The sequence below is a fragment of the Labrus bergylta genome, chromosome 12, assembly GCF_963930695.1.
Source record: "Labrus bergylta chromosome 12, fLabBer1.1, whole genome shotgun sequence".
Classification (NCBI taxonomy): domain Eukaryota; kingdom Metazoa; phylum Chordata; class Actinopteri; order Labriformes; family Labridae; genus Labrus; species Labrus bergylta.
In genome coordinates this window covers 9,942,381-9,957,592 of record NC_089206.1, presented here as the reverse complement: position 1 = coordinate 9,957,592, position 15,212 = coordinate 9,942,381, and the positions used below count along the sequence as shown (strand labels likewise).

At 40.6% G+C, this 15,212-nt stretch overlaps 1 protein-coding gene across 1 annotated transcript; it reads left to right on the top strand.

Annotated features, from left to right (window-relative positions):
- The first annotated feature begins 4,954 nt into the window (after positions 1–4,954).
- Positions 4,955–13,347, top strand: rnd1a (Rho family GTPase 1a). The gene is made up of 5 exons (XM_020640845.2): positions 4,955–5,204; positions 5,812–5,899; positions 10,450–10,559; positions 10,667–10,801; positions 10,930–13,347. Exons 1-5 carry the CDS (start codon positions 5,085–5,087, stop codon positions 11,173–11,175), a joined length of 699 nt encoding a protein of 232 aa, XP_020496501.1. The 5' UTR covers positions 4,955–5,084; the 3' UTR covers positions 11,176–13,347.
- Positions 13,348–15,212: the final 1,865 nt, after the last annotated feature.

Sequence of the window (15,212 nt, the reverse complement as noted above, 5' to 3'; positions counted from 1 at the left end):
ATTTCAACCATTGCTCTCCTGAAAAAGCACTAAAAAGGCTACCAGCAGTATACATTACATGCAGCACCCGCCTGGGGAAGACACTGGATAAATGCTATGGTTCAGTTCCTAACATATACAGATCTGTTGCTCTCCCCCCTCTTGGCTCTGCTGACCACCATGTCGCCCTGCTTGCTCCAGCATGTACTCCTGTAATAAAGAGGGTTAAGAAAGTTGTTAAGAACATCAAGCAGTGGACCAACGAAAGCATTCTTACACTACAAGGATGCTTTGAATCCACTGACTGGGATAACCTCTTAGCCCACTCCAACAACATTAATGAGCATGTGGACACTGTTTCATCGTACATCTCCTTCTGTGTGGACAACATCATCCCCTCCAAAACAGTCACAATCTACCCCAACAATAAACCTTGGATCACTAAAGAGCTCAAGGAGGTCCTCAACAAGAAGAAAAGGGTCTTCTTCACCAGCTCTGAAATGGAGAAAAAGGAGGTAAACGGAGAAGTCAAGCATGCCATAAAAACTGCCAAACTCAAGTACAAGAACAAAGTGGAGGAAAGATTCACACAGGGGAACCTCCGCACAGCTTGGCAGGGCCTCAAAAACATGGCTGCTGTGAACACTGCTGCTACCAACATCAAAACCATCGAGGTTGCAGGCAGCAGCTCTACTTCTCTCCCCAACGATCTCAACTCATTCTACACCAGATTCGAGAAGGACAACACCACACAGCAGGAAGGAACAGTGTCCATGCTCAAGCCCAGTGACTCTGCACTCGCCTTCAGCAGAGAGGATGTGGTGAGAGCCCTCAGGAGGACAAGGGAGAGCAGCTCACCTGGTCCAGACAACATCAGTGGCCGCATCCTGAAGCACTGTGCCGAGCAGCTAGGGGGCGTGTTTCAGACCCTGTTCCAGAGCTCTATGGACAGCAGCACAGTCCCCCAGCTGTGGAAACACTCCACAGTTATCCCCATCCCCAAGAAAAGCCCCGCCAAATCACTGAATGACCTCAGGCCTGTGGCCCTCATGTCTCTGGTGATGAAGGCCATGGAGAGGATCATAAAACAACACATCATCAGAGAAACCGACTCCCAGATGGACCCGCTACAATTTGCTTATCGTGCAGGCAGAGGTGTCGATGATGCAAAAACATTCATAATAGACGCTGTTCACAAACACCTGGAGCACCCCAACACCTCAGCCAGACTCCTGTTTGCAGACTTCTCCTCTGCATTCAACACCCTGCAGCCTGACATCCTGGCTGACAAACTTTCAACTTGCTTCCATCTGAACGACCAGCTTCTCCTGTGGATATTGGACTTTCTGACCAACAGATCACAGAGAGTTCTGGTCAACAACACCTTCTCCAACCTCCAACACACCTCAACTGGCTCCCCTCAGGGCGGCGTGCTCTCACCTCTGCTCTTCATCCTCTACACCGATGACTGCAGAACCACACAGCCAAACTGTCACCTGGTGAAGTACACGGACGACACAGTTCTTCTGTCTCTGCTGTCAGGCCCCTCTCAGCACCATGGACCAGTTCTTCAGGAGTTTGTGGAGTGGTGTGACAGCTCCTGCCTCGAACTGAACGTGAGCAAGACCAAAGACATGGTGGTGACCTTCTCCAACAAGCAGAGGGAACTGGCTGCATCAGCAATCACCACAATCCATGGGAATCCTGTCGAACTAGTAGAGGAGTATAAGTACCTAGGTACCATCTTCGACAGCCTGCTGAAATTCGCCTCCAACACTGAGGAGATTCTCAGGAAATGTCAGCAGTGAAAATACCTCCTAAGGAAGCTCAATTCCTTTGGAGTCAGTAAGAACATTCTTCTGACCTTCTACTACTCCTTCATTGAGAGCATTATTACTTTTTCTACAACCTGCTGGTTCCACTCCACCACCCTCCAGAACAGAAACCGCCTGCAGAGCACGGTCACAGTCTGCTCTGAGATCATTGGACTACCTGTAAGGACTCTGACATCGATCTATGAGCAACAGACAATCAGGCTAGCAGGTCGGATTATGCAGGACCCCTCACACGCTCTCTTCCCAGCGTTTGAGTGGCTCCCCTCAGGACGCCGGCTTCGCTGTCCCTGCTGCAGGACACAGAGGAGAAGAGCAACCTTTGTTCCCAGGGCTGTCCAGCTCCTCAACTCCTAACCCCCCCCCCCCAACAGACACCAACACCTCTCACCCAATGCAGACTCTCAGCTGTGAACTTCCTTTATATTGACATACACCTTAACTGCCTCTGCTTTATCTGGTCTCATGCACTACATCACTTTATTCTATCCATTTTATATCAGTATTCATACAGTTCTTGTTAATTTATTCCTATTGTTCTTATCCATCATTGCACTACGGTCACTTTATTTATCTAATTCTTACCTTTACAGTTATATTGTATATATTAGTTCTGTTGTTCCATTATTCACCGTGAACCTTAATAACTTATCATTTAGTATTTGCCTACTTGCACATAGCTCTGTGTGTATATATATATTTATTTCTCGTTTACTGCATATAGTTTTGTTTACATCTGGTCACTACTGCACATAGTTCTGGTTACATCTGTTAGTCCGATCACTGTCCACTTATATCTACTCTTTTATATTTTGTATTTTTAAGTTAAGTTTAAGCTTTAAGTTGTATTTAAATTGACGCTTTCTATTTAGGTTAAAATGTTTCGTTTACTTGCACTATTGTTAATTTACTGCTCTGTGTGCCTTTGAATTGCCCCCCGGGGACAAATAAAGTTTTTTGAATTGAGAACCACACAATTTGAAAGATCCCCATAGGCCTTTTGAATTTACAAAAAGACCTTGGATAGTCTTTCTTTTAACAGTCAGTCCTCTGACCAGAAAATGACCCTGACTAGTAGACACCAAGAACATATGCATTCAATGTTTTTAATGGTTTAACTTTTGAAATTAATATTTGTTCATTCTTTTTTATTATTGACTTGACATAAGCACACCGCATACTGTATTTTTTTTATTTCTTCCCTAAAATCAAGTCTGATTCCAGCCCTCTGCTATGATCTTGATTATTCTGATTTTTGTTTGGATCAAAGTAATCCTGATCCTACTCAGAAGTTTTAACCAACACAAACCAGAGGTTTGATTTGGATAGCAACCAGGATTAGGATTTATCCAATTATGTGATCCTGTTTTCACTGTGAACAACCAAATTTCAAGATTTGATCCTATCAGATAGGATTAATCCTGTTGGATGACTTTTGAACAACTGGGCCCATCAGATTAGAGACGTAGATGAGGAATGGAGAAAACTTCATGAGCACTCAGTTGACATTAAACTTTATTGCTTTTGTAATGGAAAGAGGTGGATATAGCCTTAAGCATTATATACATCCCTGGACTTCTTTAACTCAGCTTTCCCATGTCTCAACATCCATAACCATCATACTATACTTTCTGCAAACAAACATCCTCTGACACACACACAAGCCCAACACACACACATGACACTTAAGGGGGTTTAGGGGCAAGTTATGTAACAAATAAAAAATTTACCCACCAGGCGTGGGTATGGTAAAGACTGTCATCAGGTGCCTGTTGAGCATTTTGACCAACACTGAAGGTCAACATGTTAGCTGTCCATGACGATTTATATTTCAGGGTTAAAAAGATTTAAATCTTATTTCAGAACTATGCATAGCACTTTGAAGACAGATTGTTGAACGTTATTTGTTACTCAGTGATTAGAAGTGGAGCATGAGGGAGCAACACATTGGGTGCAAGTATGTGTGTGTTAGAGTTTGCATGTTTATTGGTGTGTTGTGTGCATGTTTGTGAAGGCAAGGAAGATTTCAACAAAGCTAGTCAGAGAGGCACGCGGTTTATTTCTGTTTCTCTCTGCAGCAGGCAGCAGGTGCAACTCATGTCCCCATTACATTTGTACATTAATGGCATCAAAGAGTCATTTGTGACAGTTGAGCAGTTGTTTCCATTCAACTCGCCATGCTCCACTTCCTCTCCAAATGGCTCACACTCTCAAATTCTCTCTTCCTACCTCAGATTAATGAAGCCATCTGTCTTCTGTTTTGGGGTTCTGAGGCAGCACTTGGCCGTTTGCTGCATACTCCATATTATCAAAACATTTACACACAGACCGTCAATCGTATGTTTTAATGTACATATAAATGCATGCATCCTCACAGTGTTATCACTACCACACCATGGCTTGGCAGTAATACACACACAACACACTTATAGACAGAGAAACATTAAGACAATATTAAGATCAAATTTCAAATAAAAACCCATGCAGATTTGATCAGTATCTTTACCTGTAAAATCGGTTGATATTACTTGTTCATTAATTGCTTGTTGCAGGGAAAATGCATAATACAATAACCCCACCATATAGGCTATAGGGCCTAAGGCTAATTTGCATCTGTTGTAGCTACTTGGGCTAGGCCACCAGAAATGTGCAGGTTATACAATAATAGATTATTGTAATAATCAAAACCTTTCACCTTGAATCAAACAGAACAAAATATACAAAAACATGCAAAAAATAAAGGACAAAATACCAACAAGACACAAAGAACAGCAGACAAAACGTCATTCCCTCAAGAGAGCACAATAAAAATACTATCAACTCCTTTTTTGAATGTGAATGTGTTAACCCTAAAATATGAGCTTTCAGACTATTGAAGTGCGGGTAAAAACTTTTCCCTTAAATGTAGCCTTGTAGACGTTGAAGAGGCATACAAAGAAGAAACATGCACTGGGTAAATGCACTTGGTTAGATTTCACGACTGGACAACAATGTTAGTATCTGGAGCCCTGCAGCTCACCGTCGACCACTACAGAAAACAAGATGCGGTCTCTAGCCCCGCCCTCCTCTGGCTCGAGCACTGCGCTCATTGGTCGGCGCGACAATATAAAACACCGCAGTGATTTCCCCCCCTCACTGATGATCGCTGCTCTGCCTCTCTCATCACTCACAGACCGACTGAGCAAGCACCCGGCTGGAAACTGAGAGGAAATACAAAACTTTACCGACTCAATTCGCCGCTTCTGATAGGTTCGTTTTGTTTAATTCAACATCATGAAGGAAAGGAGACTCACGCAGCCGTTTGTCGCCAGGTGTAAACTGGTGCTGGTCGGGGACGTCCAATGCGGTAAAACAGCGATGTTACAAGTCCTGGCCAAAGACTGCTATCCAGAGGTACGACGAGTACTTCATAATGTCCTATACGTCCTATTTCTGCTGCCTCTGAAAATTGTCCAGAGTTAAATCATAGCACTTGTTTATGAGAGTAATTCACCTGCACAAGGAAGAATAAATCACATTATGTTATAACTCCACAGAACTAAATCTATTATAATTGTATTTTTCTTGTAACTCTTATTGTAGGCCATTTCTAAAGCTCCCATGGTGCCTTATTCGTTTTATTGTGTTACCACCAAAGTCTTTTTTTTTTTTTTACTACAGGCTATGTGTTTAGTGTATTAACTTCCACATTCTGTTACACTAACACAAGTGTACAATCATTATAATATGTGTGAGTATTCTGTTGCCATAGCCTATCTATGATGTGATTCCTTGGTTTGTGTAGCCTATTGATTTGGCCTATGCTCGTCATTTAAATATCCCACTAATCGTTTAGTAACATATTGATCATTTTTCTGTTGATTCAACAACTTGCGTTGGTAACTTCTGATGTAGGCCTACATTTGCTCTCGTTGTTCACGTACTACATGTGTTTTTTTAATTTCATATTAAATGAAGTCAGTACTGTCTCTAATATCTTGCCTTTATTATCCATTTCCAGACTTATGTTCCTACTGTGTTTGAGAACTACACAGCCTGTTTGGAGCTTGAAGATCAGCGTGTTGAGCTCAGCCTTTGGGACACATCAGGTAAGAATTGTGTATATATAAATATTTTTACCTTGCCCACAGTTTAATAAAACTGTCTGTTTGTTTGGTGAAAAGAAGGCTGTGAACTACTCTTGTACTTCTATCTCGGACTTACAAATGATTAAAGATTCTCAGTCAATGTGTGTCAGAGAGAGAGTTAAGCAGTCAGTATCAGATCTGCATTCATGGGTTGATTTGTAGAACTTGTTTACCCTCCCCACGACACAGCCGGCCCGGAGTCGATTGACGGCTGTAAATGTAGCCCCTTCACATTGTTTTAGAAAAAAACAGCTATGTTGCTGTTTACTCAAACGTCTTTATCTGCCAATCTTGTTTTGATGCAGTTAAGCAGCTTTTCACTGCTGTGAAATCTGTTGAGAGATCTTCTTTGGGGGATTGTTGCAGGCAATGACAACCAGCCTGTCTGGATTACACAGAAGACAACTGTGGCCCAAAATCATCCATGTAATATAATTTGTGTGAAACATTATTACTTGAAAATAGTATATTTGAGAAATGCAACAAATCTAACCTGGAGGTTAAATACTCAAGTGCTTGCTTGATCACAATTATTTCTCATTCTTCTGAAAAGGATCTTATTGAATAGTAATTTTATTAAAATTAGTTTAGTTTACTATTATTAAGTTAATAGTTTCCAGTGTTTCCCCTAGGTTTACATCTTTGGGGGGTGCAGGTAGACGGAATCTTGGTGTTCATGCGTTACTTTTAATGACAGCTGTTCTATCGTAAAAGGTGTCCTTAAATGACTTCTTTCCCCGATTCCCGACTCTATCCACTATCCTGTCTCTACAATAAAGGCACAAAAAGCCCAAAAATAAATCTAAAAATATATATATATTTTTTATTAACTTGACTGCCCCCCTAATAAAATGGTAGGGGAAACACTGGTTTCTTTTTCCTTAAAGGAGCCATATGTAAGATGAACTGAATTAAATCATAAAATGACCTCACTATATCATCCGACATTAAGGAAACATGCTATGTTGAAGTGCTGGTTTCTCAGACAATGCAGCAGCCAGTATGTTTTTCTAAGTCTGGATTTCAGATGTTTTGGACACCCCTCGATTTGCCAGACATGAGACCAGATCTCATGGCAAACCAATAGGTGTTGCAGAGATGGAAGCGGGCAAGAGAACTGGTTCACATATAACTGATTCTAACTGACCTATAAAGCCACAACATTTTTCTAAAAATCTCCATGAACAGGAACGTGATAAACATTGGAGATGCTTTTTAAAAAAATGGAGAGCGGTTAGAACGCAGAAAGGTTTCAAGAAAGATGCAGAGCTGGCTAAACACTGAAGCTTCCATGTCCAACATGTCAGCTCTATGGAGGAGGATTTGATAGTGGTTAAAAAACATTCAACTCACAGCCATCTTTGTTGTTTATTAAAATGCCTCAATAACACAAGACCCCAGTTAATAAATCTGTTTGAGCTATTTCAGTAATAAAAGTCAACACATTCAAGAAAGCGAAAGGGGGGCCGCTGGTAGCCGAGTGGTTAGTGCTCGCCTGGGTTCGAATCCGACTTGTGGCGTGGAGTGGCTCAACTCCTTCTCTCGTCACTTTCTGACTCTATCCACTGTCCTCTCTCTAAAAGGCAAAAAAAAAAAAAAATCCAACCTATAAAAAAAAAAAAAAAAAAGGCATAGGGGTAAACAAATGTTTCATTCAACCAGGTACACACACAATTCACTATGATCAAAGTAAGGCCTCTTTCCTGTGGAAGAAGTCAAGTTATTGCAGATCACTAAAGAGAATCATATATTAAGTCAAATAGAGGAAAAACATGAAAAAACACTTTCATTTCAAAGTTTTAATGGTGGATTAATCTAGGAAGCTGACTGACAGAAAGATATTAAGGGAAACATTTTGACAATCCAAGAATCATTTTTTTCTTTTTCTCAGAAGGTTGAGAAACGCCTCAAATCCAAACAGTTGAAGAGCTAGAATCAGAAAATAGACAGTTAAAGTCATTGATTAGAGATAACAATACTCCTCAGATTAATTAAAATTACTGTTACATGGTATAATGATGACACCCGTCTACTTCGGTTTGGATCCTAAATGTTTTGGAGCACTTCAGGTGCAGTCATGAAAAATGTTTTGTGTGTGGTGTTTTTTTTAGGTTAAATACCTAATAGTGACACAGTGACCTCAAATCTATCCAAATGTTACTTAATTAGGATCAGTAAGAAAGCAATGTGCTCTGTTATAGATTTATTTCGTAACAGCACTGGTTGAGGCATTGTGTTCAGAGGAAGTCGCGCAGTGCCAGTTGGCCTGCGGAGGGGTTGTTTCAGGGGGGAGAGGGGGAAGCCTCGTCCATGCAGGGGGTGGAAGTCTCCGAGAGTGTGGGCAAGCGTGTGTGTATGTGTTGTTGTTCGTGTGTGTGTGTGTGTGTACGTGTTTGGCTGTACAGTCTGAGAGAACAGAAGGCACAAGTGAGGGGTACTGTGAGAAAAGATATGCACGACCTCCTCACTGCCTTGCTTGCTGCCTAAAAAAAAAAAAGGTCTTATGTAACTGTGTGTTTATCTCCCACGGAGTAAAAACTTTCTGGACAGTCACCCTTTCCCAAGGAAACATTGCATAAGACCTATTTACATTTGCAACACAAACATACTTTTCCCATCCCTCTTTATGTTTCTTTTCATCGTCTGTTTGTGTTTTCTTCATTCAAATATGGCGGCTGCAGCTGAGGGTTGCTTTTTTTAGGATTAGTATGAGTATTTGTCTGATAAACGGGTTGATTACTGTTCTTTAAACACATTTCTTTTTCCTTTTCCCATCTTTCTTTGAGATTAAAGAGGGCAGTTTAAGGCATGTAACTAATATTTGCTAAACTGAAAAGGATTTTGTGCGTATTTGTGTATCCAGGCAGGGGGCTGCTAATGTGTGGGAGGCGGTGGGTGCCAGAAGTTGTCCTCTTTAGATCTCTCTGCCTCCTCTTTCTCAAGCCTTACATCACCCTGGATAGTTATGTGATGGCCGCTTTGATTCCAACCAAAATAAAATGTTATTGATGGATTCAGTTGTGTAAGTAGCCTGGCCCTACTTTTGAGATTCAAGTCAGAGATTCAGACACGCCGAGAAAAGCAGAAGGGCCTCTGAATTCAGTGCTTCTAGGTGGTATAGTTTTTATTTTATTTACATCCCAGGAGAATGCCAATTCAATCAACACAACATTACTGTTAGTTCCAGTAGAAGTTTATTGGAAGTATCTATTCCTGATATAATTATTATACCCTCTTTTGCAAGGAAATCCTCTGATGCAGATTTGGCCCCTGAGGACAGGAGTATAGGAAATTAAATCTTGGTGTTGCTGTGTGGGGAGTGATTTGGTGACAGAGGTAAAACAATAGAGAGCGGACATCCTGTCAGTCTGTTTTTAGCTCAGGATCCTTCCTAGGAGTTATAAAAAAAGCTTCTACAAAAAGCTGAGCTGTTAATGGAAATGTGAGAAACGGATGTTTTCTTCACACCATAATTCTCAATGTCCTACGGTGTTGCATTAATTAGACAGTAATCAGGGAGGACTGTTTGAGTGAGGTGGTGAGCAACATCTGTTATTATTTTGAAAACATTGGAAAGAAAGCGTTACCGCTGATCAGTAAAGTCATCGCCTTCAATGACTGGAATTAGCTTTTTCCTTCAGTAAGAATACACCTTCAGTTATGTAACGGATCTCTGAATGTCGCCAACAGTGACGTTAATGACACTGATTCACATGTATTTCAAAAGTGTAAATAAAAAAGCTGTTCAATGAAGGAAGGGGGGGGGGGTCGTTTCTGTTTCCAAGAAATGAATATGCTGGACAAAAAAAAAATCTGCATTGTCTTGGCACATATCCCAAAACTATTGCAGTTTTGGCTACCATTGGTCATAGCTTGGCTAGCTGTTTTTCTTCTTACAGGTGAAATGCAGTGGTGAAATGTTTGATAAGTATGATATGGTATCTGTCTTTTTATGTACGTGCACAGATTATTTCTTAAAACAGACGAATCAGAAATTGAACATGGAGCAATACAGTCTCAATTTAGCTTAGTCTGCTACTGAACCTCCAAGCCAAACAAAAACAATCATAGAGACACAAATTTAGGATGACTTTTTCTTTCTTACTCGGATTAAAGTTTGTTGAATCAAGTTCAGCTGTTGCCTAATAATGTTAATATTAATTAAGAGCTCAACTGCCTGTGATTCAGTGAGTTACTTTACTTTTCTGGAAAGACTCCTGTCAGTGGGAAGGTGTCAAAGCTTAGTGTAATTATTTGCTCTCTTATCGGTTTGGCAGGGCTGGATGTGACTGTTTGTGTTTGTACAGTGTGAAAGTGAGGAGGACGAGGGTGTAAAGACATTATCAAAGTGTCAGCGGGTTTTGGACTAAAGAAAGAGATTGCGGACGAGGTGAAAACTTTACGAAAGGTTTTCAAACATGTTGTTTTCAGCCAAGTGAACCACTTTCTGCCTGTTTACATAACAGTATACTGTTGTACCCGAGTTATATGACTTTGTTTTGTCCCTCTAGGCTCCCCATACTACGACAACGTGAGACCCCTCTGCTACAGTGACTCAGACGCCGTGCTTCTATGTTTTGACATCAGCCGTCCAGACACAGTAGAGAGTGCCCTGAAGAAGGTATGAATAACAGTAAACTTCAGTAACATTCTTCTCCTCAATCAGTCAGCTTACAACATCCTTATTTGTATGTGTTCTTAGTATTTTGCTGTCTGTTGCTGTTGCAGTGGAAAGCAGAGATCCAGGACTTCTGTCCCAGCACACGGATCCTATTAATAGGCTGCAAGACAGACCTGCGCACAGACGTATGCACACGCATGGAGCTGTCCAATCAGAAACAGACACCCATCTCCCATGAACAGGTTAGTTCCACGGTGACTTTTTCTTCCCCTCTGAGTCGATTTAGATTTCTGTCACCTGTCTACCGTTGGTTCTCATAGAAATTCCCCATTCGTTCAGCTCATATTTCTACTTTACATGGGGTTTACAGGGGTCGTCCTTGGCGAAGCAGTGTGGAGCAGAGACATACCTGGAATGCTCCGCCTTCACATCAGAGAAGAGCATCCACAGCGTTTTCCGTACTGCGGCTCTGGCCTGCATGAACAAACTACAGCCTGCTGAGAAACCAAGCCCCGTCCGCCGCCTTTCCAAGAGACTCCTACACCTGCCAAGCAAGACAGAGCTCCTCTCCTCCACGTTCAGCAAAGACAGGTCCAAGAGCTGCTCCATCATGTGAATACTGCTGAGATCCAGCTGCAAGTTTTAAAAAAAAAAAAAAAAAAAGCAAAAAAAAAAAAAAAAAGGCAAGGGCAAGCAGGTTGCAGATGGTTCAACTGAGTGTGTAAAGTAAAGAGAGTCTCAAATCTCTTTCTCTTCTTTGCAACACCCAACTCTCCATGAACCATTTTCTACACAATAACCAACTCTGACACTGAACTTTCCATCATGATTTATCACCAGCACACAGTGCAGAGACTGACTGAACAAAATCTAATGTTGAAATATGTGCAATCAGTTAAATACACCTCTACATGAGGGGCATACCTTGCACTTTAATGTATTGCTTCCTCTCTTAAAGGTGGCTGTGAGTGAAGTAAGGTCAGTGCCTCGTCTGTTCTGCAAAGGAAAGTGGTTGTAAACACTGCATCTGACCACATTACCCTGATGAGACCCATATGAAATTCTTATGGATCCGCCCTCTCCCATCCATCTCTTTAGCTGAATGTCTCCTTAAGGTCACGATGCGGGCTGAGCCATAAGATGTAAATCTGACAGTGACAGTATTCACAGAAATGCAGCTTGGTAGAATTCACAACAGTGACCCTTGAAAATCTTATCCCTCGCTGACCCCTCAATGTTTTCTCATCTGGAAATTAGAGCTGACAGTGAAGAAAAGGGAAGAGAGAGAAAGGAGGGATTTGGCAAGTGGGAGCAGTCATTTGCAAAGACAGTGGGAGGGTGAACAGAGGGCGCTTCTGAAGCAGCACGATGTGACTCAGCACTTGCATGAGCCACCGAAAAGTAGTCTAGGGTGGACGTGTTGTGACAAAAATACACACAAAGGCCTGGCCCATTCAAGGACTGTCCTAGCATGTTTCCGACAGATCAGACACCCATCACCACGGCAGTGTCAACTTTCAGTGTTATAAACCCTGAACCATACGGCTTAATAATGTGAAAGGAAAGATGAATCCAGTCACTGTCTCTGCTAAAATGATCAGCTTTGAAGAGTAAAAAAAAACTGTTTTCTTTTTACAAAATTTGAACTAGAATTATTATTTTTTAAAATGTTCCTAATAAAGTGTTAACATCTTTGTTTTTAATTCCTTTTCCTCATGATTGTATGAAGGAAAATAGTCCTCAGTTTTGAGCTGTAAATGTGTCACCACACTTCAACTGTTTTTGAATTTGTCGACAGTTATTCAAATTTCAACTGTTGCCATTTCCAGGATTGCCGCATAAACACTCATTTTAACTTGAAAGGTGAAAGTAGAGTTGAATCACAAACAGGCTGGTCCTGTCTGGAGAGAGTTTTTTTTTTCCTTTCTCTTTTTATGCATTGAAAATATCTTGGTCTATTTTTTTGCAATTTCTCTAAAAGTTTCGAGTCAACGTTTTGTCCAGTATTAAATGGTTTGTTGTTTTCTTTTCTTGATGTTTTTACTTGCTTGTTGGTGTTTTTTTTTAGTAGCCGTTGTTCAAGCATTCACTTGAGTCTTCTGGCATTAGCAGCTGTTGACAGCTCAGCTAATGGAGGACTTGATGATTAGTGGGTCTGCACCAAGGAGCCCTGAATCCTCTGGATGTACCAACACTGGAATTTAAGGTGTTGCCTAGCAACAGTGTGAGAAAGGGAGGGGGGGGGGCAGGCCTGAAGTTCACACCTAATAGAGAGAGAGGGAGGGGCGGCTCTCCGAGAGGGTGCTTCACCTTTTATTTGTAGCATTAGAGGGAAGCCACTGCGAGGCTGACGGGCTGGACATCGCAGCGAGTAGCGACTGCTTGGGCTCTCTGGGTGACTTTTAAAGACCCCCCTGGTTGGAGCCACGAGTGGGTTGTTGAAAACAGCATGCAATCTAAAACATGCCTCTGTAGCTCAGCTTCAGTCATTATTTCTTACTTTTCATTCCTGTCTGGTGCATTGTGCTTAACAAGCTTACTTTGGTTCAATAAGCAGCTGTCAGTTCAGTTTCTTCTGCTTGGTTTTTGACAGTTTCTTTTTTTTTTGTACATATCTTTCCTCATAAAGCTGTTCAGTAGAAATAATGAAAGAGAATGTTACTGAAGCAAAAACACAATGCCTGTGTGAAGTTGCCTTTGATGGCTTAAATTATGGAGTGAATTCTGTATTTGTTAATGTCGACTTCTTTCTTTTAACCTTTATTTAAATAAATATGTCTGAAATTCATTATCAAGTCAGTGTTTGATTCCTTGTTAAATCCATCAAAACAAGACCTTTGATGGATGAATTGATTAAGAAGATATTCTCATTAGGGGGTTTATTAAACAAATGTAAGCCACATAGTAAAAACCATGTAAATATCAGCACGATGTATTAGGCACTTGCACAATTCTTGCACAAAATTGGGGAGGACAGCCGGGTCAATGTTGATGTAAATGAGCTTTATTTTGTTTACGTCTGTGTGGCTTTATTCATGACTAACAAACAGCACTCTTCATGCAGAGGATGGCCAGAAGCTGTATCAAATTAGAGCAAAAGATTATTTGGGAAATGTAATCAAATTCAAGGCTCCTTGAGAGAGAGAGACACTGATAACTTGGCAGCACATCGTCTATTTTGTCCTAAAAAAGAATGATAACAAACTAATATCCTAGCTCAAGGGCACAAAGGTTCATTTCACAAAATGATTGTACAGTGAATTTAAGTGAAAGGCTAACTGATTAAACTGTGAACTCCAGAGGGTTATTAACACATAATATATAGTTTATAACTTAGCGTTAAATGAGATACAGCAAGATTTTGTGTTAATGAAAATGAATGACCAGCCCATATCAGGCAGTGTGCGCACAATAATTAGATGATGACGGCAGCGACACAGTATGGTGTCAAAGCAAGCCTGTGGATGTTATACCACCCAAGCGTGAATTCAGCCTTAAGGAATAAACCCCCACTCCAAACTCGTACACAAACATACACATGTCCAGTGCCATATGCATACATCATGTTACACACATGATAAGTTTTGGAAAACATGTCACATTCTGTTGACTTTTTTTTCCTAAGAAGAAGAGGAAGAACGATAAGACAATAATCAAATGTATTCGCTCACAGTACAGTCAGATGGTGCATTTTAATGCATTAAGTAGCCCTCTTTATATCTAATACAAAGCACAATTTCTTAATGCTGTGTCCCCTTCATTAAACTTTTTGAAGCTTATCTGGGGAGTCTTTTTATGCATCTTGTTTTATTGTGGTTGTATTTGTGGGATTAATGTGTTTGTTTGCATTTGAAAGAGAAATCAAATCAAATTTGACTTAAATTGGACATTTATATGACACATTAAATCCAGAATCCTTGTAGAGTTATTTACTGACTGTTGCTGCATTTTTACTGTAAATTTCCTGAGTAAGTCCTCTAAAATGTAGTTTACAGTACTCTTTGAAAGTGACTCTAAACCCCTAAACAATATTATTTAACCACATTTCTTTTTAAGTTCCATTAAGTGTTCACTACATTCCCCCTCTTAATTAGTCCATCTAGGATGTTAGCTTATCAGCATGCTAAAGGTAGTTTTATTACTAACTACTTCAGTTTCCTAACAGTATGCAGGAGTAACACAAGATTGGATACTCTTAAGCAGTAGAGTAATACATTTTTTCTTTCTGCAAGTCCCTCTATCCCACTTTCCAAGCCCAACACAGTTTCTGCAGATAGCTGATCAGCATGAGTCTGGTTCTGCTCGAGGTTTCTGCCTCCTAAAAGCAGTTTCTCCTTACCACTGTAACTTTGCTAAATGTTGCTTCGCTCATGATGGATTAATGTTGGGTCTCTGTAAATAATATATCAAGGAGTACTGTCTTTAACACGAATCTTTTGTAATATAACAAAGAGTAAGATATTTTACCCCACTCTTTTGTGAAGTGTCTTCAGATAACGTGTTGTGAATTGGCGCTATACAAATAAAGATTGATTGATTGATTGATTGAAATGATGTAATCCATATGTTGCACACACAAGTAATATAAATCTTGTGTACTGTATAAAGTTAAGTGATCACGTGGCTAAGGCTTCAGATTAGCATAAATGGTGT